The sequence below is a fragment of the Patella vulgata genome, chromosome 2, assembly GCF_932274485.2.
Source record: "Patella vulgata chromosome 2, xgPatVulg1.2, whole genome shotgun sequence".
NCBI classification, from domain to species: Eukaryota; Metazoa; Mollusca; class Gastropoda; family Patellidae; genus Patella; species Patella vulgata.
In genome coordinates this window covers 38,334,866-38,352,848 of record NC_065880.2, presented here as the reverse complement: position 1 = coordinate 38,352,848, position 17,983 = coordinate 38,334,866, and the positions used below count along the sequence as shown (strand labels likewise).

Below are 17,983 nucleotides of genomic sequence, written 5' to 3'. Positions count from 1 at the left end.
CGTATCGAAATGTATCCGAAAGGACCGTTTACTCAATAGGGACAATCCTATCGCACGACAGTAGGCCTATGATACATGTAGGCCTATGAGATACAACACACAGGCAAAATTTCACACATTGCACCTTTAACCATTGAATAAAAATAATAAACTTCAGTTTGACACTACATGTACAAAATAAATGTAGCACATAATTATATAATAACATACAAGATAGGTTGTAATATTTGTAAATAGATGCTAGTTTTAACCATGATTGGGCAGGAAGCTTACTATGGGCCGCCTACCCCTGCTTAAAAGGCATTTTGTCCTACGTTTGGGGATCCGCCCAATTTCTGTTTTTTTGGGGGGTCTTTTTTGGTATTTTGCTTATAAGTTTACAATTATAGACATAACCCGATAAAAATAAGTTAAACAACAAAATATCATCAGTAGTTTGATATAATCCTGAAGTGGTTTCAGAAGGTTGAGAAATATGAATTGGGCAGAGAGTTTCCCTTAATTAGCCTAAGGTAGGCGCTTTACCCCACATTACCCTATAATTAACTTTTGCTACTTCCGGGAGGCAACTCACTTTGATTGATATAATTTATGTATCCTTTCTGTTTATAATCATAATCAGGCAGTGTGTGGTGGTATTGGGTAGTATATTGGGTGATATTGGCATTGGGTAGTATTTGGTAATTCGTCCTGTCGGTTTATAGCTGTAGTCTGAGGCAGACCACTATTAAATTTCATCATCTCGGTACCCATTGGGTGATATTGGCATTGGGTAGTATTTGGTAATTCGTCCTGTCGGATAATAGCTGTGGCCACCATTAAATTTCATCATCTCGGTACCAATTGTAGTTCGTCTATTTATAGCAATTCTCTCTCTCTCTTTTCTCCCCTTTTGCATGCCCATTTTTGTTGATTTTTTGGTCTAGAATGGACGAAGAGGGTTTGAATTAACATTTTCTCCCAGGTTTTGGTAAATATTCATGATTTTAAGGCGGAAGGATAAGGGGGTTATCAGGTTAGCTACGGCGATATGTACGGCAACTAGTTACATGTTTTTAGTATGCTTCTTCAAGTTTGTGTATCTCAAAATTTTGGTGGTCAACCTCATACAAATTTTAGTGCAAAGACATGACCATTTGTTCCTCTGTCTGTAGTGAAAAGCATTCAGCCCAACGAAAATTTGGGGAAAAGTTGGAGGTGGGCAAAGAGGCCAGAATTAACATTGAAGTCAATGGGGAAATTAATGGTGGTCTGCCTCCATACTGTCATTCAACGGAATTGTGTCCCTTACTTCTGGAGAAGGAAACTGCTTGCCTTGGTAGATAACTCTACATGATTTGTAGAGGCGCTCTAATCAATATGGTGGATTTTGGGAACAAAATATAATAATAGTCTAAATTTCATTCACGTAAGGTCGACCTTACACATATCATATACTTTACAGGGACTTCGGGGACCACCTTAACAATTATTTTGATATTTTTGATAAATAAATAATAATAATCTTGACTTTCATTGGGGATGGGGACTATTTCATTTAGATGTAAACGGGGTTGACTTTGACTTTCACTTTATTTATACCTTTTGCCTGGCTTTACCGAACTTTACGACTCAACGAAGTTTATTTTTTTTATTTATTAACAGTCATTTTTACTAGGCAACTTCTTCACTGGAATCAGTAATGCAACGTACAGTTAATAAAAAGGATAGGTTGCCAGGCAACGAAACATACGCCCACAGGAGCTAAATCGTCCGGGCAGTCAACAAGTGTTGTCGCATAGCCATAAATATTTTTACTTTTTTCGGTAATGAAACATTTATAATAAACTAACAACAACTCGTGAAGTAATTATCAGAAAACCATTAGAATTTGTTTGGTTTTTATAAAGTTCTGCCCCATGCTAACGTTTAGTATACGAATTTACGAAACTTTTAATATCATGGATTTAGCTGTTCAAGTCCTTTATAAAAATTCATTGAAAATCAATATACTTGTTCGTCTCAAGATCTTAAAGTATCACTCTGAAGTCAATCGGATGATAACTTTAGCCTCTAGAGCGTCATAAGACTTTTAAAGTGATCAAGGGCCATAACTTTGGCAGTAATTATCGGAAATCGTTGAAATTCAATAGGATTCTTCGTCGCATGACCTTAAACACAGTGTACAAATTTAAAGTCAATCGGATATTAACTTTGGCCTCTAGAGCGTCCACAAGATTTTTTGAAGTCATCAAGGGCCATAACTCGCAGTAATTATCGTAAATCGCTGAAAATCAATAGGCTTCTTCATCCCATGACCTTAAACACAGTGTACAAATTTAAAGTCAATCGGATATTAACTTTAGCCTCTAGAACATCAACAACATTTTTTGAAGTGATCAAGGGCCATAACTCTGGCAGTAATTATTGGAAATTGCTGAAAATCCATAGACATTTTCGTCTCATGGCCTTAAACACTGTACATAAATTTAAAGTCAATCGGATATTAACTTTAGCCTCTAGAGCGTCCACAAAAAATTGTGGACGCCAGGCGGACAGACGGACCGACGACAATAAACGACCACATTTCAATGTGGGCGTATAATTAGTCAATATCTCTTGGGTAAATTGATATCAGCTAGCTGTCAGCCTATATTATATAGTGGAATAATTATTTTGTAGATATTCATATTGCTACATCCCTAAGAACTGAAGATGACACATAATTTGATCAAGAAACTCCGACATATGGACTTTCCTGAGTGTACTAGAGAGGCTTTACAGCATCTTACATCGATCTTTTCATCATCACAAGATTCAGTGCCTGGTCTAAGTCATGGTGTGGAAGCTTTAGCAGCAGATATTTGTCAAGAGTTTATACTATTCAAGAGTAAAGGAAAACCCCAAAAGGTATGCTTTAAGAAGGATTTTTAGTGTTTTAATGCTAGAACTTAAAGTTTAAATTCGCAACAATAGTAAATTCTGGGCTGGACTCTGTGCCTGACACATGTTACAATACGAAACTTGCAGTGTCCTTACTCATAGGTAGCTCTACGGCAGACACGTACCTGTTCTCAAATGAAGACTGTGCTGTGTTTAGAATGAACTTGATCTACGAAAATATCATGTGAAAATTAGCTAAATCTTTCTGAAACAGTATTAGTATCAGGTACATGTACATTTACACAGACGTGGGTATCAAAATGGAATTTTACCATTATTGAACTGAATACATTTGTGTATAAAGAGAAGTAACCATGGTACTCCTGTTGTATTTCAGCACTTATACCCACAGACTTTTTATTTGCTTTCGTTTCTTTTTTATTTGTGTAGACTCTACCACCAATTGAAGAATTACAACTCTTACAGATGTTGTGTACAAGTTTTAATGAAGCCTCACAGAAGAGTAAATATCAGATATTTAATGCCATCTTTTGTCCAAGGGGAGATAATTACAGCAGTTCACTTCTCACCAAACTTGTATCAATGGCATTATCTATAAGCTGCAGTCCTGTGCTAGACTGTGCTGCAATTTGGGCTCAGGTTTGTTTTTACTCTATTTGTACTTGAAAACAATTTTGTCATAGTGAAACTTTAAATTTGCATATTTGTGTCCGGAAATTATTTTTTTTTTAGAAGAAATTGGAAAAAAAATTAACTCCCTATATATTGTATGGTCATAATTATTTTTGAAAGAGTGTTGATTCAGTATTACAATTTTAGAAAAACACATTTGCATTGCCAGGCAACAAATTTACAGTCCACCAACAACATTTTGAAGGGCAGCTTTTAAGTTTTGAGGATTGGGGGCAATGCAATTGATGGGCCAGTCTGAATTTTGATACCAAACATAGCCTAACAAGTTTGGAAACAAATCTTACAAGAGTTCTCATTAGGTTCCTTCTTATGACTAGTCGCATAATCCCAGAAAGTTTTAAAAAGAAAAACCTCATTAAACCTGACTTGAACAGTGTTTACAAGGTTTCCGTGACAGGGGTAGTAGCTTTTTAAAAAAATCATTGCATCACTCTGAATAGGTAATATATTGCCACATAAAATGTGAGCATTGTAAAAAATGGTTTGTCATCATGTAATTATTTTGGTTTTCATTTCAGGAAAGAGGGTGCAGTACAAGACCAGTTCAGCAATTAACATTACGACTAGTTGAAGATTATTGTTTATTATTTGTTGATCCATCTATAGTGTTCCAGAAATTACCATCTACATCACCGCTATTTGTTTGTAATTTTATCACATCTGTCACCATGCTATATTCATTTCAAGGTAAAAAAAAAAATATAGCATACATATCTAGCTAAAGATACTTACTAGTAGCCTGCAATATTACTACATATCTACAGATGAGTTTTTTTCCCATACATTATTATACTCTCACTTTAAGCCAAGTTATCAAAATGTGCAAATATTGTTAAAGAGAAGTAGGCAAATATTTGATTTATAGATGCCGTTTTGATTTGCAGATTTTACTTTGACCACCACCCATCAACAACTGAAAATTTAAAAAATACTCAGTTTAAAAAGTATGATTGTTATTGCTGATAGCAAATGTTTTTTTTTTATAAAATTATTTTTTCAGATACAAGATCAGTGCCTCCCCTGTGTTTATTAGAACATGTAACAGAATGGATAAACACAGACTGTACATTATGTTGTGAATCCGTTCGGCAATCTCGTATACATAACAATTACTCATCTCCAATCCCGGGATTAACAGGATGGTGTGTTCGTGGAATAATTCTTTCTAAACATCTCTTAAATAGTGCTAAAAATGGTAGTGAAGATAGTTCTAAGTCTTCTCAAGATGTTGAACTTGAAAAAGCTACAAAACTGTTGAATTTGTTATCTAAATTACATTTGGGATTGTTGCAGAGTTTACAGTTTTGTCAGACGAATATTAACAATATTTCCCAGTATCTGATCACAGTGATGAACATGTTAGATATTATTCATTCTTTAATAATAGTATGTCGAGCTTGTTCTGTTACCCCCGAGGAAGAAAGTCTACATACAGCTTTAGAGAGATTTTCACAAGTCATTCAAGTTTCTGCTGTTAGTGGTTGTCTTGGCGTGGAAACCGGTAGGTCATGTTTTTTTCAATTCAAAACTATTAACAATGTCAACTTTTTTAAGTGGAAAACTGTTGATGCACCTTAAAGGAAAATATTTTCGTTGATCCATAGAGATTAGAACATTGTGTTGGTGAGAAATTATAATACTTTTAATGGGAAGAAAATATAATTACTGTCTTGGTAATCATCTGATTTGTAGTGTTTAGTCAAATTAACGTTCTTAATCTATGACACAGAGACTGTTTTTGTTTAATTTACTTCAAATTTTAATAACTTGATTAACAAGGTAAAATTAATTTGATTACAGGAAAATTGAATGAATTTCGTAATATTGCTTTGAACAGTTTCCCTAGAAACAGGTAACCTTTTTCTATTATATTTTTCTTGTATGATAGAATCTGCGCACAGCAAGTAATGTTTAGTCGTCAGTGAACAGAGAAATCTAATGGTATGCAGGTTTTATTCTTGTGAGGTTGTGACAATAATATGTGCAAAATAATTTTGGCACAGTCTGCTACCCCCTTACTAGGGGATTTTGCTGTGGGTCTGAAATTTCCTTAGTATTTGTCAGTTTGGTTTCCCATTCTTGTCGGTGGTTCTGGATAGTGTACCTGGCAAGAAACAGTGTCTATTTGTTTGTATAGGAGGAAAAACTGAGGTCCCATGTACACATTGGTGCGCATGTGTCCACACAAAAATTCCTCATAGCGCATGGTGTATGTCTTTATTACCACGATTGGTACAGAAATGTAGTCATTAAACCCTATTTCATTTCACCAGTGACTTCTTTACTTTCAGATTATTACACATGGTGCTAGCTTTTTTAACGGGTGAAAATCAGCAAAAAGTTCAAACAAGGCCTTAATTTATGAACTATCCAGTTGCTAAATGCCTCTAAAAGATTACCTTGATTTATGTGTTTAATAAATTTTTAAAATTAAATGAATGTTTTTTTTTAAAATCTTGAATACTGTATATAACGGTCTTCAAAAAGATGCATTATAAAACCTCCACCCCCAACTCAATTCCTTCTCGGTGTCTTTCTGCTGAAATAAAGATTTGAACAAAAAACATTCTAATTCAAGTTTGGCAGCTAAACAATAACAGACTACTGATGTTACTGTGGAGTGCATGACATGTTTTTTTTATGATTCATAATAAATGGAAAATATTTAAAATATTCTTTAATGGTATATGGGTTGCCAGGTGAAACCACATGGCAATTCTTTCGAACTTCTTTCGAAGGAAATTGGTTTCAGATAAAAATTGTTGTGTAAAAGCGGACACGGGTGTGTCAGCATCGGCATGTTTATGTTTAGGCAGTAGATAAGAATTAAAGCATTTTGAAAGTTATAATGACTGTCCATTGATTTGGGGTATCATATACTATTAGGATATGTGACATTATCATGTAGGACATGTACGGAATATACAAGCAAAGTAGCATCCCTGGATTCATCATTTATTGCACTTGAAAATAAATTGTGAAAGCTGATTCTAATAAAACTTGGCATATGGCCTTCTATCCTTGAGGGGTTCAAGTATTGTGAAATATACTTGGTGTTATTTGCCCTTGACTAGACAGGGGGGTTGGATGGCCGAATGGTTAGCACGTGCGCGCGCTGTATCACACGGTCTGTCATTGAGTCAACTGGCGGGGTTTTGATTCCCCGGTTGTACGTGACAAGGAGTAGGGTCGCCTGTCCAGCCTCATGGGTTTTCTCCGGTTTCCTCCCACTGCTAAAGACCTCTATGCGCAAGCGAATTATTGAAATAAAAAATTGAACCATGTGTTAGTCCCGAAATGACCTAGTTTGTGTCGAGTGGACGTTAAACCCCATTTCTCTCTCCCTTGACTAGACAAAATATGTCAAAAAAGCTTCTGAACACAAAAGTGTACTTATTTCAATCAATTCTCACAAAACTACTTACTGTACATTGCCTCATTACCCTGACATCCCAAAAGAGTTTAATTTGAACAAGATACTATAATTATTCACGCCGTCATTGCCTACAACTTCACCAATGTCTACATTTTTCATTCAATTTTAATGAAACTTGGCATATGATCTTGTATCCTTGAAATATCAGTTGATCTTTGATTTGTCTTAGAAAAGCAATATTTTCAGACTGTTGTAAATTTAAACATGCATTATGCAAGAGCAAAATCTGCCTATTACAAGTCTTTCTTTAGGCCTGAAATGTTATCTAAATTATCAATTAGGCATTATTCAGACCATAATAAACTCTCGATGTCAAGGCTAGCCTTCGATGTTGGCTGGATAAGATTCCTATATGCCACTAACGGCAGTTGATAATTAAATCAGAAAAAGTGGATAATCGAGACTATGCTGTTTATATTAATGATTTTAGTAATGATGATCGAGACTATGCAAAAATTTCACCCGCTTCTATCTCGGCTCATAGTGGATCAATATGACTGAAATTTTCAGCAAATTACCTTTACACTATCTAGTTTTTAACTATTATAGCGAGAACTGCCATCTCTTTATCTTATCTCCCATAATGTATCTTTAAAGGGTTCAGTAAAAACTTCAAAGAAAGGTAATGGGTTTTATTTACAGTGGCCATATGCATTTATATATGTACATGTATTTATTTTTGCCACAAAATTAGCAAATGAATTTTATAGTTCTTTTCTTTTAATCAGTCATTTACCCACAGAAACATAGCATTGTTGACTAACATGTACATACATAGTTTTACTAATGTATGGAAGTGGTGTTGTCTCAAAACAATGTCTTTATCAAATACTGAACATATTTGAGTCACAAATTGAGAGTGAACATGTAGTGACTTGAACATAGCATCCTATGTTAAAAAGAAATAAGAGATTTTATAATGTATAGTGGTATTTGTCCTTGGCTTCAATAAGGTTTAAACTTTCTAGCTGCTTTCATTTGTGTTATTCTCTCTTTATCTTCTTCAAACTTTTGTCGTAGAGTAGCTATTCCTGTAATACAAAAAAAAAAGTAACTTCAAAAATGTGCTCTTATGCTCCCTGATTTACCTGATTTTATTCAATGTAAAACATCATTTGTGCTTGATAACAATAAGAGAACAATTGCGGAAACGTTGTGCAATATCTATCTTGCTTTATACTACTAGTGCTGCATTATAACTTGGTTCCTAAGACAAAAAAGATGACCTAACCATCCAGTTCACAGATGGCGTATATCTACGCAGTAGAATTAATGCAAGTTTGAATCATTTATCAGTTTCTGAAATTCAAGATTAAAGTATCCCTCCATTTATCTACAGTAGTATACATGTAGTTCTTAGCTTCATGCACAAGACAAGGCATGCTTTTCCTTTTAAACAGATGATACCAGTTAACATTTGTTTGTTATGGTCAAATAGCTAACCAAGACTGGACATAAGGCACATGTCACAGAATTTGTCCAGTACAAATTATCACACAAGGCGTATATTCAAGCTGGTCCAGATTTGTAGCTAACACTTTTATAATAAAACTATATTATAACTTACTGTCTTGTTTTTCTTGTTTTATTTGAAAAGTATAGAAATTTAACAATTCCTGAAAAAAAAAACACAAGTTAAATAAATATTACACTGTTTATAGAATTATATTCTGTTTCTTAATTTATTAGTTAATATAAACTACATGTGTGGTATAAGTAATATATAAAAGGTAAAGATTTGAGTTGGGTTCGATTTTTATTTGCCATGTTCACTACTAAAGGGAGACAAATATTCCCCTGACAATGGTATTTCTGCCTGTTCTTCAAATTCTAACTGTCAACCTGTTTGTTAGATACATGCCAATGTGTACAAAGATGGACCTAGGTTTTTTCGTCTCAGGCACTACAAATGACAAGTGGGAACCATATGGAAATTATAACACTAACCCTTTCTTTCTTTCTTTTTCTTTCCTTCTTCGATAACTTTTTCTGATTTACAGCTGTTCGAGGTGTAGGTTTCATTTTACCATGTTTAGTCACTGTTACCCAGCCTTCATCATCAGCTACACCTTCCTTATCTTTCTCTTCTTCTAGTTGCTATAGATACAGTGACAAACATATTAACATTTAGTCAATGTCACAAAATTTATTGTGAAGTTAACCAGCAACAGATAAAGATCAGCCAACAGTGAGACTGGTGTCCCCCACCTCAATCCCCAAATAAATAGATGATGCTCATTAATTACTTGCACATTATTTTTTCATAAAGCCTTGAGCAATCAAATTGATTATCATTCTGCTTAACCTGAGCAAATATTGCTCAATAGTATACATAGTCAAGATGTTGATAATTATAATCAGTACATCAAGATTCATCACTCTCAATTAAAATCAGAGTTATCATGATCCAAATTCCAAAGCATTGGCAAATTAAATTGCTTATCTCTACTTTGTCTAAGCAGAAAGACATTACCCTAATGAATATCTACCTCAATTAGAAGACAATTTAATTTGTTCTAAAATGTGTGACAGATAAATCCAAAAGGGGGAGACAATAAATAAAGGTATGTGAGGTTATATAAAGCTATTACTTCAATCACAACATTGACATACATTGTCATATTGAACTTGAAGGTGTTTTCCAGAGCCACTGATTGCATTAATTTCTCCAATAATAACTTTTCAGTCCTTGTTCTACTTCTTGAAATAAGGTCAAAATTGTTATGACTGTATAGTCCTGACAACTGAGCACTATTTGAATAAGAAATGACATTGCACATGTAAACATAAACCAGCGGTTGCCAGGCAAGTTAGCCCACATTTTGCAAGAGAACAAGCTAAAAGAAGAAAAAAAAAAAGATTTTTCGTACTATCAGGGGCTATAATCCAGGAAGTTATGGTCTGAAATGTGTGAATATGGAAATGGACTGAGATATTTGGGATACAAAGATATATTTTAAACTCGAACTGGACTGTCATTAGGGTTCGGACAAAAATTGTGATCTGTAGAGTGTTCACAAACAAATTGTGGACGGATGGACAGGGGCGACGACAATATACGTCCACATAAAAATATGGGCGTATAAAAAGAACAATTTTTTCATCTCAAGATGTCCTAGTTGATTTTGGTACTGGCAAGATATTAAACATTCTAGAGTACATGTATAAGAGGAAGAATTAATTCAGTGTTCAATTTTGTTTAGAGAGAGAAAAGGGGTTTAATGTCCACTTGACACAAACTGGGTCATTTTGGGACTAACATAGTTTAATTAATTACAATTTAAAGCACAAACGTTAAACCATTCGGCCATTCAACGCCCCAATTTTGTTCAGACTACCACTGGCTTTGGCGATAAATTAAATTTAAAGGGTCAATCCTGATAAATTTTGAGACAAAGTAAATACACCATTCCTCTGTATTTTGGCACTTAGATTCCATACGTCCCTTTAATAACACAATTGTCTGCTTTACAGTAGGACTTACTTGATTTAATTTACTGTCATATGATTCCATATACTGATCTATTTCATCTTGGAGTGCATTAGCATTCACAGTTTCAACTGTATATTCTTTCTGCCATTCTATAAACAAAAAAAATCAATTATCTTGAATTTAAACAAACAAAGCTGCTGACCATCATCTGCATTTTTCAGACAATATCTAATGGCTTAATCCAGATTAAAATGTACTCAAATTGGTCATTTTACATTTAATTAAGACAACAAAACCAAAATATCCATGCTTGATAATCTCTTAGGTTGGATTAAATTGGATTTAAATGAGGTCCATCAAAAGATTTTAGGGGGAATATTAAGTGGCACTAGCTGTTTGACTATATCCCTTTTATATCGTCTGCATTGGATGGTATGTCGTATGTTGAGACTCTTATATTATTCAGAGACTATGGGTGATGTAACGGTATGACAATATAGTGATATGAACATCAATATCGATAGTAATAATATAGACAATTTCAAAAATATTGAAATAACTAAAATACCATGTTATATCTTCACTATGACGAAAATAATGTCAATATTGTGATATATCATCAATTTCTGTAAAAATTTCAATCGAAGGAACATTTTCCCATGATGACAGATCTTGTACTCTAGTAATTTTGTTAGGGAACTTCAAGATTTAACTTTTAATATACAGAGTTCTAGTAGAAACTCTCTTGAAAACTATTTTGAATAAGATCTTCAAAATTAATTGAATTTATTGTCTAGTTGAGAGTTACAATCCCTCTTTAAATAAGTAATAACGGACTCGACCCAGACATATTATAGCAGGTCAGTTCTGTGTGAAAGACTCTTTTGAAACTTTATCCTATTCTGTATTAAGTTGTGTGATACACTTTCAAAGAAATATAAACTTTTAGTTTCCAAATATGGTTGGTGATAATTCCACAAATTCCATGCTCTCCTCAAGTGTGTGGATAACGATGTTTATATTTTACCTAAGTCTTAGTGGTAAGTGATTATCATGATTATCATGTCAGTCATAGAACTGAACGATGGAATTCCTTAAATAAGTCAAGTAACACTGATTAAGCAAATCTAGCTCCACATTTTTAGCAATCTGATTAAAACACAGATCCTATTTCGTTTTGTTTTTTATAGTTCAATTTCGTTTTACTTGTCTTCACTACACTAGGATCTAGAAGAGTTGTTATATTACCTGCGCTTTGGTAAACGTGAGGGATTAGCCAATGAAACAGTCTGTTATGGCGACTTCTTGAGTGCCATGCACGGAACTGTGGGTAAACCACTAGAAAAGTCAATGCCGATTGATTTATCAATGTATGTACAACCCCTGACACGACCTTCCAGTACAACTTGTCAGATCTTCATGTAGTGTAGGCCATCGAAAGTATAAAAAAACGAAATGAAATATAGATCTGTATTTTAATCAGACTGCATTTTTAGCTGAATTCCAGGTATGGTATTTGCTTTCTTCACATTTTAGTGTTAAAATAGAACATTTAAACAAACCTTTATCAATATATACTCACTGGGATAGCTCCTTTAAATTTATAAAATTGCTAAGTATTTTATAATTGTTTATTGGTAATAGATTAATATGGAATTTTAAAAATAAATACTTACTTGACATTCCTGTTAATACAGGGTTAGATTTGGTAGATATTATAAAAGGTTTTTCATATGGTGATGATAACGCTTTATTTAAACTAGATTTGTCTTTATAAATAATATAACCCATCCTAAAACACTGAAATAATAAAATCAGTAAAATAGATATTCTTAAAGGACATATAGAATTTTTTCTTTAGAACCTTAAAATAGATGAAAATGGGTCAAAAAGCACATATTAAAGTAATATAAATGTATATGAACGATTTAAATTCAATTTTTGAAGTAATTTCTAACTAGTTATGATCAGTGAAATATGTGAGCAATCCAAATTGAACTGCAGTCATTAGTGCCTGGTTAGTACAGTCTACAAGTTTATCTCTTTTCCTTTTTATCTGTTGGAGATCATCCATTTAAAATTACTTTTACATTGACTCATGGACTTGTCGAGAAAACAGAGAACCGAGCGTTGAGAATTGATTTTAAAACTTTCATTGTGTATTAAATATTGGATCAGGAGCCCATATTTTCAGATAAAGATAACATTAATATTGATGAAAATGATCCAATACTGAATTATAATTTGTGTTTTTAATATCGAATATTATGGATAATATTAATTTAGAGATACAAACTTTAATTGTGAAATCTAAATCCAATGAAAGTCAAATGTTACAATTAACTGAAACAATACAAATTCTTTCTGTCCCTGATAAATTTGGATAACCAACCATGTGGTGACTATCAAAATGAAAGTTTCAAAGTTGTGAATAGAGACAGGTTCATATTAACCCGTTAAGCGTGACATTTTTAAAATGTTAACTACCCCCTATTGTGTAATTAATTTGACGAAATTACGAAGAACTATGTACTATGTTCTAAGAATAGGTTGGGGAAAATACCTCCAAGGCGTTATATTACGCCCTACACACAGTGAGTGGCAGTTGTCCAGGACGTAATATAACGTCCTACACAGGCTGCGATCGTGAGGGAATTCCCAAGGGATTCCCCAAGTGACGAACAATGTTCTAAGAATAGGTTAGGGAAAATACCTCCAAGGCGTTATATTACGCCCTACACACATTGAGTGGCAGTTTTCCAGGACGTTATATAACGACCTACGCACTTAACGGGTTAATAAACAGCACAGGAGAAAATAAATGAAGTTACAGGTACTGTACATTATTGATTTCAACAATGTATTAAATGCAGTGACTTGAGTTGCATTCAAATGGGGTTTAAAGTCCTACTCTGACTGGGCTAATGAAGTCGGGCATACTCCATACAGTGTGCTATGGGGGAAATTTTGCTTGGCCTTCAGCACTACAGCCTACTCTTATTTCCAATTTCAACTGTCAAATGTTCTTTATCGTGCATGCCAATGTGTACACAGGACCTTATTTTTTGTCCTATCTAAACAACTATACATTTTTTTTCTAAACAATATTTATTCACAGAAACTGGATTGGAGAACAGGTAAAAGCCTATAGAACCCCTCTCCATAAAAGTACAAACATAAATATATATTGAAAAGTAAAGTAAAGTAGAGGAACGATTAAATTATAAGATGGCTATATAGACTATATACTCGATATGTACAAACCACAATCAGAATATTTATATTTCATACATTTTCATACAGGATTTTCAAAATCTTTGGGAGATGTCTAGGAAGTTATGTACTGCAGAAATTTTTTTTTTCAGAATTGTTTCTGTCTTCCGTTCCGAATAATAAGTTTTGAGAATTTTGATAGAGTTTTGGGAGTTTTGATGTTGTCGCAGATCGTGCATCAGAATGTAAGAAAATGTTCAGAGTCTTCAAAGGCGTGACCACAATCGCATGTAGGGCTGTCAGAAATATGCTTGAGAAAATGATGTCCCTTTAAATCACTGCAAGAGAGTCGAAGGCGAGAATGGTGAATTTGATTTTTCCTGCTGCCTGTTAGACAAGTAGTCTCTGAACCATTCTAACAAGTCTCCTCTGATCCCAACAACCCCAGGCTTATGGCAGAGTGCAGCATGCCAAACTCTGTCAAAAGCTTTACTGATGTCACAGAACACCGTTCTCATATATTGACCTTGGTCGATGGCTAGACAGAAGAAGTGCGTAAGATCTATTAGATGGTAAGTAGTTGAGTCTCCTTGCAAAAAAAAACACTTTGCAACTCAGTAATAATATTGTGATCCTTAAAGAAGTTAAATACATGTTTGTAGATGCATTTTTCGAAAATTTTGATTATGATGCTCAATAAAGAAACTGGTCTGTAATTTCCGAATAGTGATGGGTCGCCTCTTTTATGAATTGCCCTTACGTTTGCTGATTTCCAAATATTAGGAACAGTTTTTATGAAAGATTAAAGATGTTACATTAAGGTTAACTAATTTCGAAGCAGATGGATTTTAGGAATTTTCCACTGATGTTATCTGGGCCTGTAGCTTTTGAAGTATCAATAATGGAAATCATGTCTTAAACTTCTTTAGGTGTTAATTTTAGGTGACAAAGTAAAGAGGGATTTTGTTCGAGTTCAGGAAGTTGTGCATTTGTGGAGTCAAACTGTGATTGGTTATACATTGTCCCTAGCCAGGCCCTCCAATCTGCACCACTAATCCCAATGAACTGTCTCGAGCCAGTGACTTGAGAAACATTATAAGCAGAAATAGCATTCAGATGTCACTTGGTTCAGTAGATGATATCATGGAGACATATCTGAACCAGATGGTCAAGGTAAAGGAACTTGAAATGAAATATAGGAATGTTTTACTGTGTCTCCAGGTAGATGATAGATCTATGATAAATATAGTGTCAACATTAAATTTCATTTTACCTTTTTCTTTTCTACAGATGTTGAATCAGGAAAATAAATAGATGTATTCAAATTTTTATTGGAATTTTTGTTAAGTGTAGTTTTCTGAGGTTCATCTTCACTGAAGTATGCTGACTGAACTACACCAAACTCTGAAAATATTCTCCCTAAAGCTTCCTATAATATAAAATAGCAAATAGACTTTTTTTTTTTACCATATTTTGAAAAGAGCATAGAACATTTAAACACAACTGTATGCCTCTTATACATAAGTTTTTCTATAAGAAATACACTGTTTTGTTTGATACCCAAACTTGATTTAGATGTACCTCAGGAAACAGAAGTTTTATTAAAAACATAATTTACAAGATTTTCAATGAAAATTATAATGTGTATACATAATTTTGATAGACTTCTCCTTTCTGGTAGCCAAAACATGACCTAAAACCAGAAGTGTGAAAGAAAAATTTAAAAAGCAAGTCAGTATTTCATTGATAATGATCAATTACATGTAGATACATTTTTTAAATCAAATACATGTACATGTGGAAATAATATTATATAGTATGTACTAACCTGTGTGCAATATGGAGGTATATTTGCGATGAACAGTGAACGACCTTTAGGCCTAGAATCATCTCTATGTAAAGAATGCTCTTTAAAATATAAAATATGTGAAGCTTGACTGTTATCTTCAAACTTTATTGGAACAACTGCAATAACACATTTAAATATATAAAGAAAATTAACTATACATGTAACAACCAATATATTGTACAATACAATCATAGCCAACTTGACACCCCAAGAAGTAATGGTGCAAGATTCAATTTGGCAATACCAACGATTGTAACATCAAAAATCTATTTTTAGAAGGGATTCCAAATCTTAAAAAAGATAAGTTGCCAGGCATGAAACATAAGCCCACAGCAGCTAAATCGTCCGAGAGGTCGCTAAGGGTTGTCGCACATTTATTCTTTTGTGGGTAATGGTGGGGGGGGGGGGCGTTTACAAGACAATTTCATACAAATCAGATTATAATTTTCGTCTGACGAGAGTTCGCAAGGTTGAAGGTTCTACAAACTGAAACAAGTGCCATAACTCCAGACGAAATTAAAGCAAATCATTGGAATTAAATAGGATTCTTCATCTCTCTAAGTTAACAACATATATCAATTTCAAAACAATCAGATGAAAATGTAGAGTGTTCAAAAGAAATTGTGGAAGACGGATGGATGGACAAATGGGGATGACAGCAATATATGATCACATTTCCATGTGGGCGTACAAAAAATGATCAGCTCATTAAACCCTATAGGTCTGCTGGCAATTTTCAAGATTTTATAACACAAACTGAACAATTTCAGCACATATCCACTAGACCAAACCACCTGGTTAGTTAACCACTTAATCACTGTGACTCTGGTTTGCACATATAAGTCAACAATGAATTTTCTTCATTCAACATACGGGGGATCACGTGGCTAAGTGGGTAAGACGCTAGCTCGCTAGCCTGGAGGTCGGGTGTTCGATCCCTGCATTGGCCGAGAAAGTTCATCCAGTTTTCCGGCGTGGTCCTCCCTTGTCAGTGATGCAGGATGGAGGGGCTGACAAGGAAAGCTGTCTAGTCGTGCGGATGGGACGAAAAACCGAGGTCCTGTGTACACATTGGCGTGCACGTAAAAGATCCCTTGGCAGTTGGAATTCGAAATAAGAGTAGGCCGTAGTGCCGCTGTCTGGGCAAAATTTCCCTCATAGCACACTGTATGGCGTATGCCCGTCTTCATTAGCCCAGGTTAAGAGCAGAAAAGTAGGATGTTAAACTCCATTTCATTTCATTTCATTCAACATACATGTAGATATGACTTATAAATTATACATAGGTCTACTGCCATTGACATGTAGAAAGGCCACCTAAAGAATATGAACTGCACTTAACTTTAAACATAATTTACAAATGGTTGCATTCATCAGGTCACTCAATGAAAAAAAATTTCCGAGTGCTTTAAAAAATGGTAGGCCTAGTGGCTATTGTTACGACGAGTCGTACAAATAGTCCTCGGGCTAGTGTTAAGACGATTCTTTCAGAGCCCTCCATCGGCGAAGTTAAAAACTGAATAGTCGTAAAAAGTCCTACCATCGATTTCTATATTACTCCTCTAAACCAATGGATTTCAACTTCACTACAGGCCTGGAGCCAGGGGGCCGTGCCCCCCCCCCATCAGCCCACGCCACTTATGCAAACCACTAATGCATGTGGCACTCTGATGATTACCCTTTGCTCCATGGCCAATGTGTTCCCCCCCCCCCCCCTCGACAAGAGAGAGAGAGAGAAATGGGGTTTAACGTCCACTCGACACAAACTAGGTCATTTCGGGACTAACATATGGTTTAATTTTATTTACATAATTCGCTTGCGCGTAGGGGTCTTTAGCAGTGGGAGGACCCGGAGAAAACCCACGAGGTTGGACAGGCGACCCTACTCCTTGCCACGTACAACAGGGGATTCGAAACCACGCCAGTCGACTAAATGACAGACTTTATGATACAGCGCGCGCACGCTAACCATTTAGCCATCCAACCCCCCCCCCCCCTGGATCCGGGCCTGACTGGTGTTAGGGTTTAACCCTAAACTTTGCTGATGGAGGGATCTGAAAGCTTCGTCGTAACAATAGCCTGAGGACTATCTTTACGACTCGTAGCCACTGCCTTAAAAAATTGTATACTTTACTGCCATATTTTAATATTTTGATTTTGTGATCATTTCAAAAACCAAGTTTCAATTTGGCGTTTGAATTGCATAATGAAACGAATTTATTTTTCCAGAGATTCGGTAAAAACTGGACTGAGCCTTTAAGTAAGAGCTTATTTGTTTTTACAGTCATACAGATATAGAACAAACACTTATTACCAGAAAATCCACTAATTTTAACCGAACCATGTGCGCCGGATGTTTCCATTTTTATTTTTCATGTAAGTTTTAAAAAATGAAAAAATCCCGAAAAGAAACAGCGCGATAAATTGTAAAATAAGTGTATATTCTGTAATGGAAGTATATAGAATAACAAATACT

At 34.7% G+C, this 17,983-nt stretch overlaps 2 protein-coding genes across 3 annotated transcripts; one reads left to right on the top strand and one right to left on the bottom strand.

The window, feature by feature from the left end:
- Positions 1–1,304: 1,304 nt before the first annotated feature.
- Positions 1,305–6,011, top strand: LOC126811509 (integrator complex subunit 15). Of its 2 annotated transcripts, none has more exons than XM_050537182.2 (7): positions 1,305–1,408; positions 2,662–2,889; positions 3,313–3,522; positions 4,095–4,263; positions 4,577–5,077; positions 5,377–5,428; positions 5,868–6,011. In XM_050537182.2, exons 2-7 carry the CDS (start codon positions 2,695–2,697, stop codon positions 5,932–5,934), a joined length of 1,194 nt encoding a protein of 397 aa, XP_050393139.1. In that variant the 5' UTR covers positions 1,305–1,408; positions 2,662–2,694; the 3' UTR covers positions 5,935–6,011. The 2 variants fall into 2 exon arrangements, with proteins under 2 accessions (XP_050393139.1, XP_050393140.1); XM_050537183.2 differs by lacking the exon at positions 1,305–1,408 and adding an exon at positions 1,556–1,805.
- Positions 6,012–7,629: 1,618 nt separating this feature from the next.
- Positions 7,630–17,876, bottom strand: LOC126809822 (ribosomal RNA-processing protein 7 homolog A). Its single transcript, XM_050534611.1, has 8 exons — positions 17,822–17,876; positions 15,487–15,623; positions 14,932–15,087; positions 12,122–12,245; positions 10,497–10,594; positions 8,960–9,109; positions 8,580–8,628; positions 7,630–8,043 (listed from the first exon to the last, which is right to left on the bottom strand). Exons 1-8 carry the CDS (start codon positions 17,868–17,870, stop codon positions 7,958–7,960), a joined length of 849 nt encoding a protein of 282 aa, XP_050390568.1. The 5' UTR covers positions 17,871–17,876; the 3' UTR covers positions 7,630–7,957.
- Between the last annotated feature and the right edge of the window lie 107 nt (positions 17,877–17,983).